The 24,896-nt window shown below is 39.8% G+C and overlaps 2 protein-coding genes and 1 long non-coding RNA gene across 3 annotated transcripts in view; 1 reads left to right on the forward strand and 2 right to left on the reverse strand.

Annotated features, from left to right (window-relative positions):
• Positions 1-1,772: 1,772 nt before the first annotated feature.
• On the reverse strand, positions 1,773-5,205 carry tubb2 (tubulin, beta 2A class IIa). Its single transcript, XM_057333084.1, has 4 exons — positions 5,040-5,205; positions 4,378-4,486; positions 3,597-3,707; positions 1,773-3,126 (listed from the first exon to the last, which is right to left on the reverse strand). Exons 1-4 carry the CDS (start codon positions 5,094-5,096, stop codon positions 2,051-2,053), a joined length of 1,353 nt encoding a protein of 450 aa, XP_057189067.1. The 5' UTR covers positions 5,097-5,205; the 3' UTR covers positions 1,773-2,050.
• A 66-nt stretch (positions 5,206-5,271) lies between these two features.
• Positions 5,272-19,153, forward strand: LOC130553887 (uncharacterized). Its single transcript, XR_008962919.1, has 3 exons — positions 5,272-5,350; positions 5,471-5,540; positions 17,790-19,153. It is a non-coding gene; the product is annotated as an uncharacterized LOC130553887 (long non-coding RNA).
• Positions 8,900-24,896, reverse strand: part of slc22a23 (solute carrier family 22 member 23) — a 51,721-nt gene continuing 35,724 nt past the window's right edge. Inside the window, exons 4-10 of the mRNA XM_057333019.1 lie at positions 24,464-24,632; positions 24,009-24,136; positions 21,101-21,203; positions 20,774-21,009; positions 19,160-19,192; positions 14,255-14,378; positions 8,900-13,411 (exon numbers count right to left, since the gene is read on the reverse strand). Coding sequence (XP_057189002.1) covers positions 11,992-13,411; positions 14,255-14,378; positions 19,160-19,192; positions 20,774-21,009; positions 21,101-21,203; positions 24,009-24,136; positions 24,464-24,632 — 2,213 coding nt within the window. The 3' untranslated portion in view covers positions 8,900-11,991. The remainder of the gene's footprint in view (positions 13,412-14,254; positions 14,379-19,159; positions 19,193-20,773; positions 21,010-21,100; positions 21,204-24,008; positions 24,137-24,463; positions 24,633-24,896) is intronic.

The raw sequence follows: 24,896 nt of genomic DNA on the forward strand, positions 1-24,896 counted from the left end.
TTCCCAATTAGAACGTGGTTCATTATAAAATGTGACCCTGCTTGTGAAAACCCAGCAAACGTCTTTCGTAAAATCATCCTACAGAATATTCTGTGAAAATACAACATCTTCAATATTGACCGAATAATGTCATTTTAAAGATTGAAATCTTAGTGAAATTAATGCTTGAAATGAATCTTTGATTATCTAATAATTAATTACATTTGAGACTATAGCCTGGGTTTTCACGGGTCACAAATGTTTACATGCTAATCGATAATGCTAATGCTAAATGTAGATGAAAACGTTATGGTTCATAAAATATCACAAATCTGGTTGAAAGGTTGGAGTCCTATAGCAAACAGTAAACGGGTTTTAGCCAGTTGAGGATGACTGGTCTACTGTTTCCGCCAAGGTTTATGAGTGTGCATTGAACGGACATCTCAGGATGCCACGGAAGTTTAGTAACCGTTAAATTAATAAAAGTCGGATGGCTGGTTTTTAAGTGTAAACGCAGAAAATGTTTTTCTTGTTATTAAATTACGCTTTTAAAAACACCTACGTACATTATTTTCGTGGCTTGCGTCATAAATCAAAGTGCATGCCAGTCACATGACAATGATAACATGTCCGAAATGTATTCCTACTACTCCCTCACATACTATATAGAACGTACTGTTTTAACAGTCGATAAGTAGCTACGTCATTTAAATCAATTCGTACTGTCACAGTATGCGGTTTCGGATGCACAGTGTGTGTTGCATGTTGTATAAGTGTGAATATCGTGAAACCTGTCAAGTTTTTCTTGACAGAGAAGGAAGAGACCATAGAGCCATTTAGGATTTTGCATTTTATCATTATTTTCATGCCAATTCACGAGTTTGCATGCTCATTTAAAGTGCGTCCCAAATCGCGCACTTATCCACTATTCTACGCCATTTAAATAGTGTGAGTAGTGCGTTCACATTGAAAATGCTCAAAAGAGAAGTGCACTTGAAGTACCCGGATGATGCACTCATTCAACCGAAAATATGAAGTGTGAAACTGTGGACACGTCACGCAGTCAACGGTCGCAGTTTCACTTATATAGCGTAAGGGAGGCGGGGCTATCGAGCAAAGTTCTCCTGCGTAGTGACTGCGCTTCAATCTGATGGCGACTGAAGTCATGCGGGGTGAAACATATGGGATTACATAAAATTTACAATGTACTAATAAATTGATTATATTGACTGGCATTGTGTTTTGAGATTGACGTCATTTGCCCTCATCTGGGAATCCACATATACTTCTGGTGAGTATAAAACCATTTGGGACTACACTACCCTTCTTAAATTCATACACTAGATGGTTGAGTGCATAGTGTGTAGTGTCATTTGGGACACAACTTCAGTCTTAATACTAGTTAGTGGTAATCAAACTTGGCTTGTTTCCTCGAAGGGGGCTGGAACCCAAGGCTCGGTTCAAACTCTGAACTCAACACCTCTTGAGAAGAAAGTTGCAATGGAAATACTATCAGTACAAAAGAAAACCCAGAGTAAAATGCCTTCTGAAATAAAAAGGAAGTGTAGGGCGGGGCCTGATTTTGGCTTTGTTTGATTGAATTGTTGAAAGTTGGACAGTCCTGTATAGTTCTGCCCTAGGACTGACACATTTACAAATAAATACCAAACATTTGTTTTACACTTTCAAGTTTTTATGGAATACATATTTCTTATTTGATTAAGATTGACCTGATTTACTATCCCATACTTAAATTTAACCATTTAAGAAAAGAGACGACAGCCTGCAATAAATTTGTGAATTATTGTAATTTATTCCACATGGCAACTGCGATTGAAATATGTTATGTAAAACAAAAAGTGCCCTATTCCCGCAACCCCGACTCACGATGATGCTGTTGATGGACTGACTGTCTGCTCGTATCTCCTCCAGCCTGGACTGTAAGCAACAGCACCTTTTGAATTATGAAGTTGCAGTGTTGTTCACATTGCTATTGAATTAGCATTTATACTACAAGCCATGGGTTTCAAAATAAAATGTAATCAACTGTGCAGCTTTTTAGAGAGCTCTCTCAATGGCGAGGAACATCCTCTTCGTCTTCAAGATCGTCCTCCTCATATTCTCCGATCTCATCAACGGTAGCGTCTTGATACTGCTGGTACTCTGAGACCAGGTCGTTCATATTGCTCTCGGCTTCTGTGAACTCCATTTCATCCATTCCCTCTCCGGTGTACCAGTGCAGGAAAGCCTTGCGTCTGAACATGGCGGTGAACTGCTCTGAGATCCTACGGAACAGCTCCTGAATGGCCGTGCTGTTGCCGATGAACGTGGCAGACATTTTGAGACCACGGGGTGGGATGTCGCAAACTGCCGTCTTGACGTTGTTCGGGATCCATTCCACGAAGTAGCTGCTGTTCTTGTTCTGAACGCTGAGCATCTGCTCGTCCACCTCTTTCATGGACATGCGTCCACGGAAGATGGCTGCCACCGTGAGGTAGCGGCCGTGGCGCGGGTCGCAGGCCGCCATCATGTTCTTGGCGTCGAACATCTGTTGCGTTAGCTCCGGGACGGAGAGGGCGCGGTACTGCTGGCTTCCGCGGCTTGTCAGCGGGGCGAAGCCAGGCATGAAGAAGTGGAGGCGAGGGAAGGGCACCATGTTGACGGCCAGCTTGCGGAGGTCGGCGTTCAGTTGACCCGGGAATCGCAAGCAGGTGGTGACCCCGCTCATGGTCACAGAGACGAGGTGGTTCAGGTCGCCGTAAGTAGGAGTGGTGAGTTTGAGCGTGCGGAAGCAGATGTCGTAGAGCGCTTCGTTGTCGATGCAGAACGTCTCGTCAGTGTTTTCCACCAGTTGATGCACGGATAGCGTAGCGTTGTAAGGCTCCACCACTGTGTCGGACACCTTTGGTGAAGGCATGACGCTGAAGGTGTTCATGATGCGGTCGGGGTACTCCTCTCGGATCTTGCTAATGAGTAGGGTACCCATGCCCGACCCGGTGCCTCCACCCAGGGAGTGTGTGAGCTGGAAACCCTGCAGGCAGTCGCAGTTTTCCGACTCTTTGCGTACAACATCCAACACCGAGTCCACCAGCTCTGCTCCTTCTGTGTAGTGGCCTTTAGCCCAGTTGTTCCCAGCTCCGCTTTGACCTGAAAGAAAGTCCCAGTTTTACACACACACGGCTTCGTAAAACAACACAAAATTGTGTTATTTACTCGCCTTCGTGTTGCTCCAAGACAGTCTTCTGTGCAACATAAAAGTATTAAGCTGAATGTCTAGAGCAATCTTTTGTTCAGAGTTGGACTATAGTACAAGAGTTGTTTGGTGCTTCGAAGCTCAAATTGTAGTGCTTTGGTCTCGATTTCCATTTTATTTCATTGAAAGGGCACTCTAGACATTCTTCAAAATATTTCCTTTTGTGTTCCATGGAAGAAAGTCTGCTTAAATTTTGCAGAAATGTAAATGCAAACATTTGCAAATATAAAATACGTGTGTAAAAAGCCTTACTAGATATATCTATAACTAATCTTATCCACTCTTATCCAAGTTTTCAAATGACAAAGGTGTACAGAATTAATGTTAGTCTATAGCGTATCGTATATGGGATTCATAAACACACCAAAAACAAAATTATCTGGCCTGAAGATTTGTCCAAATGGGCCTGAGCGCACAGAGTCCATGGTGCCAGGCTCCAGATCCACCAGGATTGCACGGGGGACATATTTGCCTCCTGCGAAACAAAATGGGGCGGGTGTTAAATATACACGCTGCATTAAGATAAAGCTGTGAATAAAAATGGTTTCAATCCAACACATGCAAAATGTCATAAATGAATTCATAGCATGTGTGTGTCTCCTGTAATTCAGATTCCCCACAGCTCGAGATCTTTTTGTCAACTAAATGCTGACCATCTTAAAAAGTGCAGGATCATCCGTTACGATGACGACAGCAGCACATCTTGACTTTTACTGAACGATTGCTGTGTTGTTAGTTTCCAAACCCTGTTTCTTTTTATTTCGTCGTCAGCAGTTCAGGTTAATAACTGATGTTTGAATGTTCTTGTCTAAATCGCATCACAGAAGAATGTGACTACTGCCGGTCAAACTGTGGACGGATAAATGTGCAGTGATTACCATTTCAGTCTCTGAGTATCACCCAAATGACATCAATAATGTATAAGCAGAGGGTCAGACCGGCGTTTGAAAGAGCCAATAGCTGACGGCTGCAGAAATAGGTCTGTTGTCAGGGGACTAGAGCCGGCAGAACCGCAAAGCACAACTACTGATGATGTAGTGAAAATCTGACTGTATTCATCACACGCCCACCTAATAAACACACATCTAATCACAAACCGACTGACATGAAAATGCTGTAGCACAGGTAGTGATACCGTTGCTTACCAGAGGCCTCATTGTAATAAACGTTTATCCTCTCCAGCTGCAGATCACTGTCACCTTGATAACTGCCAGTGGGGTCAATGCCGTGTTCATCGCTAATCACCTCCCAAAACTGAAATAGATGAATGTAATGTAACGCAGTGCTGCAATGTAAATGTCCTGTGCTACTCACATTGTGTTGTAACAGGTGCATTCATTCTAGCACCCCACCCCACCCCACCTTCCTTTACTTAAAAAACAAAAAATCATTTAATAAAAACGACTTTAGGTATAAAAAACGCACATAAAAAAGTTAGAAAACACACACACAAAAAAAGCAAGCTGGTGGTTTTAATCAAAGCACAATATGGGAAACTAATAAAATCGTGAGAGAATAATACCGTGCACAAAAATATGTTTTGATGTTTATTGCGGTTTTAAAGGCCTGAAACACTGTGATTCACACTGAAGCTGTGCAATGGCGCATTGATGAATTCAGCACAGACCCATAACAGCCACTGCAGACCTCCACCACACCCACACACAACACACACACTCTCTCTCTCTTCACACTCTCGACATTCAGCAATTTGTCACAAAACCTTACTTTCGTATTTTATCCTTGTAATTATTAGGCCTGCCTTTTGTTATTAGTAGAAATAAGTCATATGGTGTCAAATTCTTACCTTGGCACCAATCTGGTTACCGCACTGTCCGGCCTGAATGTGTACAATTTCCCTCATTGTGCTGGTAACGACAAAGATGCTCAGTGTGTGACCGCAGCGGCTTCTGCTTCTGCTCAGTCTATCAGTGCGATAACACCAGTCAGCGGTATATGGACCTTGTTGGATGTCGTCTGACTCCCCGTCAGCCAATGAGAAGCGGCGGGTTTGATGCAGTGATGCTGCAGCGTCACGTGTTCTCCCGTCACTCCTACTGACGCCATCGTGAGTTCCAAACGGATGAATCAGCATTTCTATTACACGAAAATGTAAAGGTGAGCTACCCTTGTCACAGTATTACATGATATTATTTATAATTCCGTATACGCATAATTGTGTTGCTTTCCACACTCAAAAGATATGTGTGTTTATATCCTGCCACTCCTGTCCAGCAGAGGTCAGTGTCGACTCGTGTAGAGATACGGTAACGTCATGAAGAGACACTTCGTCTTTCTTCATACACAGGTGAGGTTTGGAATCATTAAAATCTTATAAGCATGAAACGATACCGTTTGGCATGCGTTTAAATGAATTCTGATGTTGGATTAACTGAATTGTACAGTTATTATTTTCTCAGTGGACATGTCACGACAGACGCAGATAATTACGCAAAATCTCTCGCACGCACGCACGCACGCACGCTCATTTTTAGAGCAACTTCTTCGAAACAGTCCAAGCCGTCGTTTTTTAGTTCTGCTGAGGTTTTCGACTTAGTAATGAATGCTGCTTTTTAAAAGAAGATCCTGAATCAGTAGGGTAAGAAAATAGTTTGACACACAAAAGGTTGTTGGGACACTCCTTCCCATACAGAAAAATGATAGGCTATATGGAAATATATGTAAAACACGTTCATGTATGGTTTCCACAGATATAAAAATATATGTCGAATGCTTACATATATGCAACATATATTTCAAAATGGCCGTTTTATATGAGTCACAAATACATAGAACTAAATATATGAGCCATCTATATAAAGCTAAAGAATACTGGTCATATATGGATAAAACATATTTAGCATTACCATAAGGGGGATTATTGTTTCATTTAGTTGGGCTGTTGACTCTTGACAGTAACTTGTCTTTCTTTCATTGCTGGGGTGTTTTGTAATGAATGGTTTCCATTAAAATACCATTATGAACTAGCTTAGCCTTTTCTATTAAAACCATTATAACATTTGTTTTTGCATTGTTTTTAAGGCATTATTCTAATAGGATTTAATGGTGTTCTATTGGTTCCCATCTGCCAGATAACATCCCACCAATAGAATCCATCATATAAGAGTAAGACACCATTATAGTTTCCATGAAAACCAGTACAACTCCCATTAAATCCATATGTTTTTCTTGTGTTTTTGGCAAGGATGCGTTAGATGTGACAAAACAGTACAAGCCAGAAATAATACTACCCAACAAATAGACAAGGGAGGTCTCTTCATGCAACATATGCTCTTGAATGAGGAATATGGACCAGTTTGGATGTGACAATTCTGAAAGCGGAACTTACCGGACTATAGAAATTCTTGCTTGCTAAAAGCCACCTGAAGGGGACAGTTCACCCAAAAATAAAACTCTGTCATCAATTACTCACCCTCTTGTAATTTCAAACCTGCATGACTTGAAATGTTGTTAACAGCCCCCATTCACTTGCATTGGTTGTGTGTTCATACAATAGAAGTGAATGGGTCCAGTGCTGTTCGGTTACCAACTTTCTTCAACATATCTTTTGTGTTCTGCGGCAGAAAGAAAGTAATACAGGTTTGAAATGACAAGAGGGTGATGATGACAGAATTTTCATTTTTAGGTGAACTATCACTTTGACACCATAGCACAAATGTCAACAGCTTGTTAGGGTTAATGGTATGCTTTACTATAGGTAAAAACTGTATTTTTCCATAAGAAAGTTGACATTTGCATGAATTGCCCTTATGAAAGCCTCCCTAGTGCTTTGAAAGAGAGGGGTGGAGTAAGCAGTTGGTTGCTATTCACAACCTCACCGCTAGATGCCACTAAAACGCATATAACACAATGGTCCTTTAAAGGAATCATATGACACGGCTAAAAGGAATATTATGGTTTGTTTTAGATGTAATGTAATGTGTAAACACGATTTAAGGTTGATAAACGCTGTATTTTCCACACACCGTGCATGTTTGTATCTCCTCTTTGCTCCGCCTCTCTGAAACACGCAGATTCTTTACAAAGCTCATGGCTCTGAAAAGCGAGGTGTGCTGTGATTGGCCAGTTCTCAAAGTGCAACTTTTTGAAAACGGCGCCGTTTTTGTTTCCATGTAAACTGCAAGACGGAACTTTCTGAAAACGATGACGTCACGCACATGCGTATTACGCGCTCAGTTTCGCGAGTATAGTTATAAAACATTATGGCGGCTTCCCGTACCGTGAGCTCTCGCTGCTCGACTATGTATTAATGTTTATCCAGCAAAATGTGGATTTACTGCACCAGTAAGACCAGCGGAGAAACACTATTTACATTCGCCAGACTTTAAACACACATACGTCGACCAACGCTATTAAAAAGCATTTTTGGCTTATAACTGCATGTGTATTTGCCAAGGAACGGAGACAGGGGTATCTGCAGGTCAGAAAACTGGGCATACCGAAAGGTTGGGGAGTGCCGAAAGGTCTTTTCAATTGGACACGAAAGCTGCCTGTTCCACATCAATCGCTATTGGCCTACATCTAAAGCCACCTTTTCACTGTGGTGTTTTTGTATCGAAGATTGTAAATATGAAACCAAGAAAATGCAGTTGATTTATAAAGATACTAGTGCCCATTTTAAAATTGGCCTCGACGCGAATCTAATGTGTGAGTTCTCTGTGATCACCGGGCTGTTAGCGCTGCCAAGCAGGGGCGGACTTACCATTAGGCAAAGGTAGGCAATCGCCTGGGGCCCCGAGCTACCAGGGGCCCCCAAAAGGAAGGGGTGGACTTAACCAATAAGCCATGTTAGCAGCCACGTAGAGCCCCAAGTAATCATCAAAATAGTCGGGATATCCCTGTTAACGTTTTACGTTATTACATCTGTACGAAGGCACTCCCCTCATTATAGATTAGAGTGGACCATTCCATTAGCACCGTATATGCGCGAGACGAGTTCGACACGTTCAAAGCTCAGTGAACTACAAGAGAAGGTAGGGTGTGAATGAGCTTTGCTCATTTAGTTAGACTGGTTACTTATGGGCGAAAAAGTCTTATAAAAAAGGCTTATATTGAAATTTTCAACTTTTCTGTTTGATTGAATAAATTTAATGCTTTATATATCTATTAGTTTTCATTTCATCAATTTTTTTTTAGAACTTTAATATAAGTGTTTTGTTAAGACACTTATCCCATGTTTTTCATTTGGGAATTCATTATTATGTATTTTTTAATTAGTCAGTATCTGTGTTTATTAAGCTTAGTTTTCCCCTGTCACTTTGACTGGGGGTGAATCATCCCCATCATGGGTGAATCATGGGGGTGAATGAAAACCCTTTCGGCACGCCCCCTACCTTTCAGCACACCCCCACCTTTCGACACACCAATTTCTCCGACCTGCAGAGACCCCTACTTGAAGGAACGTCCGGTTTCTTTACACAACAACATCGCCACTCACTGGCCTGGCGTGCATACTAGTGTTTTTATCCGTTTTCCTGGATCCGTGTAAATGCAGACCGTTTTGATAACGCTGTCATGTGTACGTGAAACTTTTCAAAAACGCAAAGGAAAAACGTTTCCGTTTTTATCGTGACTGTAAACGTGTTCTTTAGCTTCAGTTCTTGTACATTGTATTTGATCAGCCAAAAGACAAATGACATTTACACATTCATCAGTAATCAATAAATAGATTTTATTCAATAAAGTATATTACGACACATACGGGTTTATATACAAGAGCATTATTCATGTTAAAAAATGTAGATGCAACCCAAACAACTAGTCTTTGACATTCACCCTCGTGCCAGTACTCTTGGAGCATTCAGCATTCATTCTGACGTGAATACTCATGTTAAATATCCTTTTCAAGTACATGAGGTACACTCTGTCACAAACCACGTCCATTTGAAATAGTTTGTGTTGGACGACTAACATGACGTTTCCCGTTCGCTCCAAAACTGGTCTGACCATTGGCTGTGGAAAAGCTTAGCAGTACCAAATTTGGCATTACCACAGTTTTCATAACCTTGAGGCCACTATACTTTACAGTATTTACATACATATAGCATGTATATATATCTTTGAAGTATGTAAATATGATGTGGTTCAGGCAAAAAAGAGGAGCTTTTGTGTGGCCAGCAGTAAAACACTAAACATTGTTCCCTCCCACTGCAAACAGCCATCTATGGCATGCTAAAATAACACTCGCCCAGCATTCTTGTGATGCCGTATACCAAAAACCAAAAAATATTGTGCTTATTAGGATGACTTGACAAGAGAATCTAGTATTGATGTGTTGGCGGTGGTACTGAGATTTATGTAATGAATGTTGGCTTTTGAAGGGTCCTTACATCATTGCTGTCTCACACTAAATCTGAACAGGTTCTACATAGTTCAGTCTACCATGCAGGAAAGAATGTTGTTTGATGTAATTTGACATTCAAAAGCTCTCGTTGTCTAGTGTAGTGTCAAATTATGAGCCAAGACTTCAACACGGTGGAGGAAGAGAATGGGTTGATTTGAAATGTTTGCTCGATACGGGAGAGAAGGGAAACATACATGTGTAAATGCAAATGCTTCTGGTCACACAAGTTTCATAATGTGGATCCTCGTGTTCAGAAACATTTGAGACAAGAAATCAGATCATTTAAACATGTTTATACGGTAGTCAGCTACCTGAATAACAACACATGGCTTTAGCATTTGAAGGTAACTGTTGTGCTCTCTGCGGTTATTTACTGCCAAAGCAACACAAGAGCATAGTCTGTTTCTTGACTGATCTTTCTTTACAAACTCTAGTCTTGTTTTTGATATCAGTACAGGAATGAACCAACTATTTTGGACAATACATTGTCCATTCAGTTGAATGACTAAATGTCGAATGGCAGAATTTTTCAAACTAATGTCATTCTTGGAGACTTGCCTATACTGTATGAGGCAATACACAACCAAAGCATGCCAAACCAGTCACCTGTGTACGCGACAGTCAAATGCTGTTGATTCTTTTGAGATTTAGGATTCCTCTAAGGAGTCCCTTTGACCTGAAAAACTAGTAAATCAATGACTCATGTCTACGTATCAAATGTAACAAGTCATTCTCAATACTTTTATGGAAGTAGAGCAAATGGTAAAAGAGGCAAACAAATAGATTGAAGGCTGTGATGTTTTTGATAAAACTCTAATTTTTGTTAAGAACCTTCTCTTAAACATTTTACATGCTCTGTGGCAATAATACATTTTCAATAATCAATTAGTATTGCAGAGGAAAAAGATATTAAGATGAAATTATTAAAAATATTCAAAACCATTGGAAAAAATCGTACATTTGTTGGCTATCGAGTGCAGGTACAGATTCTTATTGCCATATTTTATAATGCATTTTCCCTTGATTTTGCAATGTTCAAAACTTCATCAAACTTAGAAGCATATTCACCTGCTGCTAAAAAGATGTTAGTGGTAAAATTACATTGAGCACCTTGTGGTCAAAGTCAACCATTTTTGGCCAATTAAAACTATGAGTACTTGTTAAGTGTGATTGATGGAAAACAACAACAAAAAAGTTAATCCCAACAACAACAACAAAAAGAGTCAAATATTATCAATACATTATTGCTATGGGTAAACCGTCCCACAAATAAAATGACAACTGTACTACCTTCTCAAATTGATATTTGTTCTCAATTCATTTTTTACAAATGTTGTTTTAGACATTCACATGCTTTGTTGTCATTGTGAAAGATAAAGTGCCACATACATTCACACGGATTTGCTAACAAAGGCCCAAAGTAACGGGCGCACACTAATTAATAGTGACAAAATAACATTTTCTTTTTCCTTTTTTTTATGTAAAGCTCCACATCAGTACCACAACAGCATAAATTACAAAATTTCACCAGTTTCCACATTCACAATGAATCTGTTTCATACACTTGATTTAGCATGTTGTGGGTCACTTACAAAATAGTCCTAGGCCTGTATCTTCTGTATTCCTTAAAATTACTTTATCCCCACCAGAACCTGGTGATTAGCTTTATAAAAACAAGTAGAGTATTCCAGTTGCACTGTAGCATGTCATTTAAAACAGGTTTAGAAATACATCTGATGTTTTTACCCATAAGTTTAACACGGAGGTGTTTATTTGATACCTAATTTTGAAAAGGTTTTGCCTTTCATGGCACACCGTCCAGCATCAAATGTACAATGTTGGGCTACTGAGTAATTCCCTTTAGGCATATACTGTATCTCCTTATCTTTAGTGAAGTGATTTTTCTTGATAAACCTTTTATCGTGTATTTTCAAGTAGCTAGATTACTGGACTTCACAGACGCTGTAAAAATACCCAGTGCTGTTCATATCTGACTACCCTTGATGGATAACTGTTAAAAGTTACTGCCAAGCCTATAGACTTGATAGCAGTCAGACTGTTGCGAATTCCAGTGTTACTCCAGTGAAAACTTGTCTGTGGTAGTCTTATTGTTTACAATAATAGAAGCTCAATGATAACACATGATAACACTGCCCAAAAAGCAAATACCGGCACCGCTGGACACCAAGTCACGGATGCTTTGAGCATTGACCTGCTTATGGTTCATCCCTTTTCGTCAAATAATTGTATACCTTCGCCTTTTTTTGCTTTTCCTTGGTCATGGCTCCTGGAAAGCAAAGGTACTTTGACACTTGAAATGACCAGCACGAGTCCTCCAAGTGATGAGAACTGCTTCTTCAAATAAGGCTACCTACCACCTTAATGAATGTGTCTGTCATGAAGATGACACTTCATTGGCAGTATTGCTGGTTTCTGTGGTAGTCAAGTCCAAAGCAGAAGGTACACCTGAGTCAATCGGTGAGGAAGCGGTTAAGTCAATAATCATGGGGATGCCAGAATCTGTAACAGAGTCTGTGCTTATAGCATGAGCTGTGCTCGAGTCTGCTGTGGCAAAGAGAGATGCACCATCATTTATGGTCGCTGAAGACTCAAGGACAGCTGGTGAAGAAGGGCCAGATTCTATGGAGTCCATCGCAGAGGGAGCAACTGAGAGTAGTATTGGAATACCAGAATCTATAGGTGAGGAGAGGGATTCAGCTGGGATGTGGTGAACTTGACTTGACGGGTCAGACTGGGAATCTAGTGACAGTTCTGTTGGGGAAGACGGTGGAATTTCATTGACTAGATGAACAGGAGAGTCTGTTGAGGAAGGTTGTGTGGGCGATTGACAGGTGGACAGGGGTAATGCATCAGTCACATTTGTGTTGCAGAGAGGAATGGTGTCGTTTATCGGGGTATCCGAAGAGTCCACTGCAAGTTGGGCGTTAGAATCACTGACCAAAGAAGGCAATGGAGAGTCAAGAAGCAGACCTGAAGAGTCCATCTCAGCTTGGAAGTTGCTATCATTGGATACTGGCACAGGAGATTGCGCAATAGGAGTAATAACTACATCTAGAAATGCCGGAGGTAGAACCTCAGTCGATGAGGCTAAGACGTTAGCAGTCAAAGCAGTTGGGGTCACGGACTCTAAGACTGGATCGGTGATCAAAGGAGTGTCCACAGTAGAAGGCGACAAAACATCTAAGATAACATCAGGGGGAGATTCCATTTTAGATGCCCGAAGAGAACTGATAATAACCGGGGTAGATGTGTTTGGAATACAGCCGAGGAGAGGGTCCTTCACAGATGGAGCAGAGGACACAAGCGTGATGACAGATGTGGGATACTCGTCAATGGTTTGCCTTATTTCATCTTGCTCTTGGGTAGAAGCCAATTTCCTCATACTCATGAATTGTAACGAACCAGGCGCTTCATGGAGTGTTGGGAGGTCGATGGCTGATGAGGCAGTAGAATCCATAGTGGAAATAGCAGTTGCAGCTGCTTCATGAAGTGGCGTGTCTCCAACCCTCGCGTACTCGCGGCTCTCAGACTTGGTCAGCAGAGAACGTTGCTCTCCTGGCTTACGAGGTGGCAGAAGCGGTTGGCGGGCGTAACATTCACCATCAGCCAATGTTTCTGGTAGCGGCCGATTTTGAGTCTCTGGCAGCAGCAGGATGCAGATGATGCAGATAAGAGTGCAGCAGGCGAAAATGACGTGATGTAGGAAATAGCCTTTCTGGTTGTGAAGCTCCATGATGGGTGCTGTTAGCATGCCAAAACCAGCACTGGCCAGGACCAGACCTAGACCACCACCCCTGTTGAGCATACAAGAGATACAAGGTTAGCGATGAAAAGCAACCATTCAGAACACTTGCCCAAACAAGTAAATTTACCCATGAGCAGGAATCAAAACGATGTATTCCTTCAAAACCAAGCACTTGTAATCGACACACAAGATCAGGAATCGTGCTGTGCAGTTTACAGATTTTGCAGGTACATCTGAATTACTTGTGAAATTTAAGATTCTACCATCAGAATGTGACCCAACATAACTGTTGGGGGAAATGTATGTCCTTATCATGACAGAAACTAAAGCCCTATTCGGACGGGAGTAGTTGTACATGGGGAGGTGGGGTAAAATAATTTTACCACAGGACGTCTGTAATATTAATGGCCAATTCGCACGGGAATAAAAATCTAAGGAAAACTACCAGAAGTAGGAGGGTACTCGATTTACACAGCGCCGCCATCCCATGACGTTGTTTTATGATATCACGTGCGCAAACATATATCTAAGTAAGGGATGTATATAAGTCAAGCAACCGGTTGTGAGAATGAAACCCAATGCTGTACATTACCCCGTTTATTACACAGCTACTTACATCATAAGTAAGTTATTAAATATTAACTTGAAACATTTTATTACCTCATTTGTAACAAATGCAAACCTTCCGTGAGGAAATCCTAATAATTAATAATAATAAAAAGTAATAATTACTTTAGCTCTTCTCTCTATATAAAACGAACCCCGTCCGAATAGGGCTTAAGAAGGTCTGATCCCTGTACTGTAAGAATTTTAACCAATCTCTAAGCCTGATTGTTGTTTTTTAGTAATTGTTGATTGTTTTTTTATCAATCTTCCATGTTTCATTACTCACCTAATAACAGTAGGGGTAATTTCAGCACAAAAAAAGATGCTGAGGTTGCTGACAGCGTGGGAGGAGAACATGCCAATGATGGAGAAAGCCACTGAAAAATTGGACTTCAGCGTATCAGATTGATCTGTGGCATAAGAATCACAATCATTTGTCAAGTCAAGGAATAGATATGCATTAACATATACATGAACAAAAATGATCTACAAACAATGAAAATTTGTTTTCAATTTCAAGTTGTTTACTTCTGTTCAGGCAAACACAAGGTTAAATCCAATTTGGTAATTTCCATCCCTAAGACTTACAGATGTATTTATGTCTGTCTGCTTGTGTTTGACTTGCTCAAAATGGATGTACACCTCCAGCTTCAACAGCTTTTTATCCCACAGAGTGATTTCCCCCTTAGACAGAATTCACGTGCAAGTGATTTTGGTTTTGTTTGGTCTATCACTCAGTCACTGTAGATCAAGCTGAGCACAGACCGTCAACAGATTGTTGTTGATTTAAAGTTTTTCCTGCACATACGGTCCACTTTCAAGTCAAAATATGGACCTTGGCTTCACATTATCCTCAAGTACTTTGCTGTTTTTGGGATAACGGGCTTCAGAAATTTTCTTTGGATCTTCACAGTGTACTTTCTGGCAATCATTTTTTTGTGAACAAAAGTTTCCATGTGTGATCACGAACAGTATAAAGAGCAAATTCAGTTTGATTCAGCTGGTTTAGTCATGCAACAGGCAAGACAAAACACTGCCTTTAAATCCACAGATGTCATCACAGGAATCTCGTGGAAGCAAATGGTCAGCATTGATGGAATTTGTTGAAACAAGTTTGCATACACTGTCATCGGTTTATATTCTTTACATTTTGTAAATGACAGACTGTCAATATCTGGATGTTTTGAATGTTTTCAACTGAACGTTATGCAGTCATTCTTGGAAGAACCTACTGAAGGAAAGGTTTATATAGTCCAATAGTTGCACCTGACTTTATTTTGAACCGTTTGATGCAAAGATTGGGTAAATTATTTCATTGGTGGTGCTTTCTAAGACAAGCATCTATCTTACCACCCGCTGTCTGAAGACCATCACAAGCTTCAAGAAAACCCTTTCGCACAGCGTTTCAACTTTCTGCTTTTTACATTTGCTCTTGTACTCTGCAGCATTTGTGCTAGAAACATGAATGATACTGTGCAGCTTGCTTGCGTGTCTCGATCAAAATATTATACTTTTTCTCACAAATGCATCGTTTGGCTTTGGAAGACATTTATTAACCCACTGGAGTCATTTTTATTACTTTAATGATAGATTATTTTTGATGCTCTGCCATTTTCAGCGTCATATGAGATAACATGATGGCATTTTAATATGAAATGATTCATTTGTGTTCTGATCTGGGATAGGATGTGGGCGAGTAAATTATTTTCATATTGGGGTTAAGTACTCCTTTAGACAAGTTTTTATTAGTGGATGAAAAACAAAAATATCCTAGATATGTTGCCCTTACACAACCGGTCAAAAGTTTTGGGACACGTGTTCATATTTTTCACATTTTAGAATAATAATTAACTCATCAAAATTATGAAATAAAACAAATTGAACTATGGGAATTATGTTGTAACTAAAAAATACATTAAAACATGTTATATTTGATCATCTTTAGTGTAGTCACCCTTTGCAGAAATGTTTTTTTTTTGTCATTTTCTCAAGCAGCTTCTTGAGGTCTTACCCTTAACAATATTAAAACAGTTCCCATCTATTATGTGCATTTGGGCTGCTCTTTTTCATTATTCAGTCAAAGTCATCCATTCCAAAACATTTTTATTAAATGAAATGTTAGTTTTGTCATAAAAAAACGTACTTTCAGATAATTTCAGATAAAGTACCAGTTGCCGACTGCCCCTCAAATCCTAACTAGAACTGGTAACTTCTAAGTGACCCAAAGCCATTTAACACAGCAGGAAATAAGTGAAAGTGACCCATTTGTCAGATATGTTGATACCATACCCGAAATGTGACCTCTGCATTTAACCCATCCAGAGAGTAGTGAACGCACGCGCACAGCTAATCGTGAACACACGTACACCCGGAGCAGTGGGCAGCTATCACTGCAGAGCCCGGGGAGTAAGTAGGGGTAAGGTGCCTTGCTCAAGGGCACCTCAGTCGTTACCCGCCGGCCCTGAGAATCCAACCGGCAACCTTCTGGTCACGAGTCCGACTCTCTAACCGTTAGGCCACAACTTCCCTAAATAAGACGGTCAGTACTGAAAAATATACAGAAATACAGACACTTAATGGCCAAAAATTATATTATTGTCAGCAAGCTGGTCCATTCTCACTGACCACTAAGTACTTGAAAGTGGCATCATCGAACATGTGCCTTCACAACTGAGATCTTCTGAAGCATGTGAAGGCAGCATTAGATTATAGAAGGGATCCCTCAGCCACATCTAGAGATTTGAGGGTGGGCTCTTAGCATCCCACTTACATAGCGTCTATATTGATTAAATATAAATCTATAATCTAATAATGTTTTGTCCATGAAGGCAAAAAACAACTGTTTTAAGGGAGCGCTCATGTTCACACCCAACGCAGAACGTTTGTAAACCCATCAGTAAGATCATTGTAATTCCAGCAGGCCTATGGCCTGAGGAAACGACATGAACTCTTCAACTGACTGCACTCTTTGTTCTCGGCACTGACAGCAGGATGGATTCCTGCCTCTGTGAACACTAGAGAGAACGCAGCCAAGCCTTGAGTGAGGAAAGAAGGGCAAACGCAAGCTGAGACAGGCAGGAAGACCACAGCTGGCCCTCCTGGGGTCACTTTCATTACAATCGCTAGATATTCCAAAGAGAAAGAAAAGTATTTTAAAATGAAGCTATAAGACGATGGGATTCCACTTTCTTTCAATAGGAATGAACCTTTGACTGGGATTTACCCTTTATTTTGTGTTTGGTGTGGTTCTCGTTATGCTTTATCTTGAGCGGGCATGTTGTTACATGTGTCAAACAATCATTCTGCCTCCGCTGAAAGTGAAAAACTGTGACGAAGGAACAAAATACAGCCAAGCAGAATGTATACGATGCATACATTAGAGCTACGTGGAGCAGGATTTTAATGCAATTTTACTTTGAGCAGATACAAGCCACCCACAGACTGTCTGTTCCATGTTGCTTGAGATAGTCAGCGAGAGCTGCCGACCTGAAGCACTACAAGAGACAGAGACCGTTTGTGATAGTCTTATCAATATGCAAATGAGGAGTGACATGATAATAAAACTACCAGGCGGAGCGCAGGTTTAGTTATTCACAGCCTGATTCAGTTGGCTGCTAAAATGCTTGCTAGCGACCAACAGCACCCTGACTCTGTGACCTCCAGTGATTTCATTATTGTCAGGGTGAAAGCACCTCTAGCACTAAACGATTTATTGTTCGCCGTTCTGGCGGGTCAGCATTAATAGCCCCAACAACTTAACTCCCCGCTGAGATAATGCCCTGTCGACTCAAAGACAACTTCCTATGTGCTTTCAATTACAGCTGGCAATCGCCGAGGTGGATTCTCGTGGCCTTGGAGGGACGACCAATGAGCTTCTTCTTATACTTGAACTGACAGGACATCCTCAACTCTTAAGGCTGGGACACACCGAGCCGGCAGTCGGACGTCTGGCAATGTCAGGTGGTTTTTAAGCGTTGGTTGGCTTTAGTTTTGTTGGTGTGTTCTGCACCGTCACCTCTCGTCAGATGCCTCCAGCTGTTTTTTGACCGATTTTGCTTATCGGAGAGAAAGAGAACTCCGATTGGCTGTTCAGTTTAGTGAATGAGCACATGAGAAAAAAATAATGGAACTGATGAAAGCAAACCACTGTAGTATCCACGAGTGGCCTCTCCTTGTACGTTTCTTTCCTTTTTAGACAAGAAAAACAGATAATGCCAGTGCAGACTGAAATTTAGTGGCTTGCTTATAGTTCTAACTTTTCCGGTTTCCCTGTTTGAGTGTCAACCGCCACCTGCTGGTATGGAAAAGTAATGTTCTCAGAGCGTCATCGCTATTGATTGTTGACTGTTGTCTGTCTGGTGCGTTCAAGTGCAACTTTTTTTGCCCGTACGCAGGCGATGCCTGGAGACGTCACGGTCAGGTTTCAGGTTGTCAGTTTGGTGTGTCCCAGTCTTCAATCAAACAAATCCCCGGGGAACAAATGAAGAGTAAAGTCCTAATGAATACGGTAAGGAATACCGTTTTTTGGGTCCAAAACCGTAATTCGTTTTAAGTGAAACTACCATCTCACTACCAACTGACCTTTAATAAACACTACACTACAGTCTCCAGGCTCATGGCATCCCCAAGACAAATATTTTAACGATTCATGTAAAATCCGGGATTACACTAGCATTGTTTGTTGTTTGCCTTTGGCATCTGATAGAGTGGTTGGACCCGAAAGTGGTTGCGTGTGACGTCAGACTTAACAAACTGTTTCCTCCACATTTCACTTATGCAAACCGCCAGGCAATACGAGAGGAAAGTCAAAGTCAAATGCCGTTTAGTTTGGCAGGGGCAGCCTTTGTTTCATGTTGGCTAATGGCTTTTCATCAAGAGCTGGATTGTAAATGGGAGTACAGACAGTAAAGCTCATGACAGTTGAGATGAACAATCTACTTTCAACCAATAACAAAGCTATTCAACAGCGCTCTATATGAAAGCATCTTCATCATTTGTGGTTTTGTAACGTTGCGTTTGGCTAAACGTAAATGTAAAATCTTTCTTTGACTATCGATTTATTTCATTTCTGTTAGTGTCGATGCTTATAATAACAGCTTCTGTATTACAGTACACCAACAGATTTACCCTTGATGAAAGTTAGTTACGCGCTAATAAAGAGCCGACTGTAAGAAAAGTGTTAATACTTTACCCATATTCAGTGGAACACTGTACTTTTCCAACACTTCATTCATCATGGACGAAGCACATGGGGGAAAAAACAACAACAGAAAAAGACAAATGTGATACCAGACAGTCATAACGGTATAAAACAATGTTTCTTCCACTGTAAAGCTGTGCTACTACTGAATCCGCTGGGTTATAAAAGAAAATATAATGCAAATGGTTTGTTAACCAAAAACTCTTAACTGTAAATTAATTTACTGACAATAAATCATCAACATGACTTTCTATTATGTTTTTCAACATTGACTCCATGCAACAATGAACATGCGGTGCGATGTGCTGTGCCAGTTGTAAATGAATTGCTTTTGTAATCAATTTGTGAATCTGAGTGTAATATAAGAGTCATCAGTGGTCTGAATCATGAACTAAATTCCTCAACCTCCAGGTCATGAATGATCCGAGCTATTTGTTCATGTCCCACTCAAAATGAGGACAGGACCACTACCTTGTCAAGATAGTAAAAAGTCAAAAAGTAAATATTTTTGAGGGATAATTCAAAATAAGCCAATGAGGTATATGAAACCTTGCATCACTTTGACTAACAATGAAATTTAGTCGCGACTGCATTCACAGTATATCACAATCAGTGTTGGGTAAGTTACTCTGAAAAAGTAATGAATTACTAGTTACTAATTACATATTCAATAGTGTAATTAGATTACTGTACAAATTACTCTCTCCAAAAAGTATTTAGTTACTTATTACTAATGACTTTCTATATCTTACATCAACCTTGATTAGTTCAGTGATTCAAGGACAGACATGAAAGGGCTCTTTTAATTCATTCAAATATATAATATAAAACCACATAAAGTACTCTTATTAACTGACCAAAGTATTATTACAAATGTGAGAATTATACATTAAAGCACAGATTTTAAAGTTAGACTTTGAATTTTGATGTCAGTTCCACTATTACACACACATATATTACACAAAGTATTTAGTTTAATTACATCAAAAGTAACTAATTAAATTACAGAAAAATAAGAGTAATCCCCTACTTTACTTTTTCAAGGGAAAAGTAATTAAATTACAGTAACTAATTACTTAGTAACTAGTTACACCCAACACTGATCACAATCTCATGTTCAATAGATTTGTTTTTTATGGCCACTTTGTCTTTACTGCAAAAACAAAATCCTGTGGTATACTAGCATTTGTGCTTATAAATCCATAACTTAACTACCAGTCTTACAGACGATTATTTCCTAGTATATATTAGCTAAATTATCTAGTATCACTAATAGGCATCTTATGAACAATCTGATACACGCACTATAAATATTTAATAGTCAAATTACAAACTTACAGTCAATTATTTTCTGTTGATTTAGTGTACTTTTTTGGGGGGGAAAAGCAATAATAACATGCGCTCTATGTATCCAATATACTTCGATTTCCATTGTAACTATCTGTATCGATATGTATTTACTATAAAACGGCTTTACAACAATGAAAAATTGTGAAAAGCGCCAAAGAAATAAGACTGACTTCCAATAAAAGCATCAGCAGACGAAAATGAGCAAGTGTTTCAGTTTGTGTGTGCAGTATTATTTTGTGTCGAGCGTTCACTCACAGTTGAGCAAGCCAAGCTGAAGAAGAGACGCCAGCGCAGTGATGATCATGAACATGAGGAGTCCTCCACGCCGACCCATCACGCTCACGGCAGGGCACAGCGCCACGCAGGACGCCACGGCTATGCCCGCCATTGTGTAGTAGTCGGTGTAGAAGTTATGAAACATGGTGGTGGTCTCCATGTTTGGGTCCATCATACTGCGTGCAAAGCAGTGGTGAATCCCATAACCTGCTAGTCTGAGAAAAAAATGGAGAGCTTATTTTTGTTCAAACCAACCAAACATCTTTAACGAAGAAAAAGCCTAGTGCTCAATGAAAAGAAATTTACGAGTTGATGCAGAGCACCACAATGTTCTTCCAGAGGTTCCTCGTGCCAACCATTTTCACGATGCACGTCTTCTTGGACTGCTTTGGCAGGGCTCTGTTTAGCTCTGAAATGACGAGATGTGAGGAAACTATTCAATCAAACCTCTGTTCCAAACCCTAATAAACTTTCTTGTTGTCTAAAGTCTGCTTAAGATGGTTCCTTGTACTGTCCCATTCAAACAAAGAGTGATTTTATGAGGGGAGGTCACCAACTCGCTCTATTGTTGGTCACTGGTATGTATTTGTAATCCAGCACCTCGCACATCGTACTGATGTGTATGAGAGACTCGATTCCAATATTTAGTTTTGACGTTACCAAATTGCAAAGCTAAAAACATTAGACACTAAAAGTCATACAAACACATAATAACAACTTAGAGTTATAATTAAGGCTGTCAACGTTAACGCATGCGAGTCATTTTTTCAGAGTAAAGGTCTTGGCACATACAGTCCGAAATGTTCGTATGCGTTTTTTCGTATTTGGCGCTGGTTTGTACGGTGTCTCTGAATTGTCAAAACGCCTCTCAAAATCTTTGCTACGGATGCGAAAAACGCAGAAAATCGAACCCAGTCCGAATTTTTTCGGAGGCAGTGTGTAAATGTGATTGACACAATGTGAGGAAGTATTTCTTTTTTAACGTGCGGAAATTTCGGACGCAAATTTCAGACTCAATGTGCAATATGGCCTTAACGCGTTAAAAATATCTAATGCAATTAACGCAACATCCGTTTTTTCTGTCATCATCATCTAGCGTTACATTATGTAATCACGCTGTTATTCATATAAAGGCCTTTAAACTATTTAGGCGCGATTTGAAATGGTTGTATTGACACGTCCAGTATAGTTTGACAGCTTCTGGTTGTACAACACGGCTCAACGCAACGCGGTCCAGTCTGGTGTAAAGTCTGCGTCAGAATCTGTCAGACAGCGCACCAGTATTAACTTCTCTTTCGTGCTCGAATGAACAAAAAAACACAAGATTGTGACAGAAAGCACATTTTGTCTAGTATTTTCACAAGCAGTCTTCAAATGAATGTAAAGACTAGTGAAAACAGGAAGCGCATTTTAGACCAGCTCTTAAAGGGGCCGCTATGACTCCTGTCACTAATGTTAATCAAAGAACAAAGGAATATATTTATTTTCTGTATATTTCCTACCTGTTAGACAAGGCACACTTATTATAATGGGTTTGATTAGTATAATAAACAATATTTACATATATATAACAATAGTTGCAAATCCAACCATATTAGAATGTTGGCTTTCATTCATAAAATGATGCTGTTAAAGAAATGTGTTGTTTCTACATTCATTTGGAGATAAAATGTGAAATTATTAGAACGTAAAAGTATATTTAAAAACATCACAGCTGTGCGATTAGTTAGTTAACTCTTTGAATCGATTGACAGCACTAAAACAAACATGTTAAACTAAATAAATAGCGTATGTTAAATTTCACTGTACGTGTGCACGAAAAGGATGCGATTAATCACGATTCAAATGTTTTATCCATTGACAGCCCTAGTTATAATATACAATTATATATAATCATAATAATCTAGTGTATGATGAAAGGGGGTGAATGCAAGAAATCAACTTGTATATTCTCCAGAGGTTGTTTGTGTGGGGAGGTGGGGAGCTGAAATAAGTTCATTGATTTGATGCTAAGAAGCTCAGCTCGCAGTCTAAGCTCAAGAGACACTCTTTATTGAAGCATTCCTATTTACATCCTCAACATGAAAGCAGCGATCCGGCTGGAATGCATCGGGAATGCCTCTGAGCCAAGATACGTTCAGTCAGTTCACATCAGAAACCGAGGTCAGATCGATTCAGAATCGATTATTAGGGTGGTCAAGGTTCACATTTTGCACAACTCTGTGACCTACAGTGTTGGGTAAGTTACTCTCAAAAAGTAATTAATTACTAGTTACTAATTACATATTCAAAAGTGTAATTAGATTACTGTACAAATTACTCTCTCCAAAAAGTATTTAATTACTTATTACTAATGACTTTCTATATCCTACATCAACCTTGGTTGGTTAAGTGATTCAAGGATAGACATGAAAGGGCTCTTTTTATTCATTCAAATAAATAATATTAAACTACATAAAGTACTCTTATTAACTGACCAAAGTATTACAAATGTGAGAATTATACATTAAAGCACAGATTTTAAAGTTAGACTTTGCATTTTGATGTCAATTCCACTATTACACACACATATAATACACAAAGTATTTAGTTTAATTACATCAAAAGTAACTGTAATTAAATTACAGAAAAAATAAGAGTAATCCCTTACTTTACTTTTCAAGGGGAAAGTAATTAAATTACAGTAACTAATTACTTAGTAACTAGTTACACCCAACACTGGTGACCTACGAATGAAAATCTCTGTTTATTTAACATCATGTTCAACAATATCAGCATTAGACACCGAAAACAGAAGTTCCACTGATCAAATCCATATGGAAACCAAACTGCTTTCTTTTGCACAAATAAAAGCTGACACTCAGCAGTTCTACTGATATGATTCTTGAGACAACAAAACCTTTCACACATTTACAAGCACTTTCCCAACAAGTCTTTATTCCAAAGGTCACGTTTCCAGATGTTTATGGGTTCATCAAGTTCACAGATTTATCGTTTTTCAAGGTTAAAATAAGTCCCCCATTGACTTCCCATAGTAGGAATAAACAGGACTGTGGTAAGTCAACGGTGAACTACTCCTTTAATCGTTTGAGTTTTTACGTTTTCGTGTCACAAAAAATGGCAACTATTTTAGCAAAAAGTATGAAATCACTACCTCCAAAAACAATGGACATGGAGTGAAAGGCTAGTGTTAGTATTCAGTTTTTCTACACACCCGTCATCAGTTCTTCAGCGTCCTGCTCCAGATCGACCTTGTTTTTCTTTGCGACGCGCTCTATGATCCATTTAGAGCGACTGTACTGCTGAGTAGCGAGCAGCCAGCGCAGAGACTCCGGAAAAATCCTGTGATGAAAAGACATTTCAAATAGAAACGCATCAGATTAGTCATGTTAAGAGTTTATGTGTGCTGTAGAAGAGTCGGATCAAACTAAGATCTCACGTCTTGAACAATGTGTGACGCATTACAGTAAAGTGAAATATGTTACTCAGGCGGCAAGAATCATGTTCCATTAGTTATTTTTTAAACGTTGGCAATAATGCCAAACATAGCAGAGCCAGAGGGAATGAATGCGTGTCATATTTAAAATCATGCTTGCGCCGTCTACGGTTTGGACTGAACACATGTATCGGCCACCTGTGGAGAACGACAACTGTGGCGCAGTGGCTTACCAGATATAGGAGAGCATGAGTAGGAGTGGACAGATGATGACCACCTGCAGAATCTGCCAGTCACGACAGAGGGCCGCCAGTCCCGGCATGAGCAGCTGCCCGGCCAACGCCACAAAGTTAGCCACCATGGTCATGGAGAAACGCCAGCGGGGCAGACAAAGCTCAATCCCTGCAGACAAGAACGAACGGATGCGACATAAGCGAGAGTAAACAGTTCAGCGAACAGTCACAAAAGGCCATTATGACCTTGGCTAAGCGGTGTGAAACAACAGCATCCGTGAAAGACACAAATAATGACATTTACTACGAATAATTATCATCCCAATGATATATTAACTACAGTATTTTATTTATTCTATTTTATAACAACTCTATGCCAAGTATAATTTGCTTAACTGTTGGTTGTCTATCGTATAGAATTGTTTTATTGCCA

This window comes from Triplophysa rosa, linkage group LG5, assembly GCF_024868665.1.
Source record: "Triplophysa rosa linkage group LG5, Trosa_1v2, whole genome shotgun sequence".
In the NCBI taxonomy this organism is placed as follows: Eukaryota; Metazoa; Chordata; class Actinopteri; order Cypriniformes; family Nemacheilidae; genus Triplophysa; species Triplophysa rosa.

Coding starts and splice junctions, on each gene's coding strand:
- tubb2 (XM_057333084.1), bottom strand. CDS start 5,096: ATGAGGGAAATTGTACACATTCAGGCCGGACAGTGCGGTAACCAGATT. Junction 3,708..4,377: donor TTATTACAATGAGGCCTCTG/GTAAGCAACGGT, acceptor TTTGTTTCGCAG/GAGGCAAATATGTCCCCCGT. Junction 3,127..3,596: donor GCCAGATAATTTTGTTTTTG/GTGTGTTTATGA, acceptor ACTTTCTTTCAG/GTCAAAGCGGAGCTGGGAAC.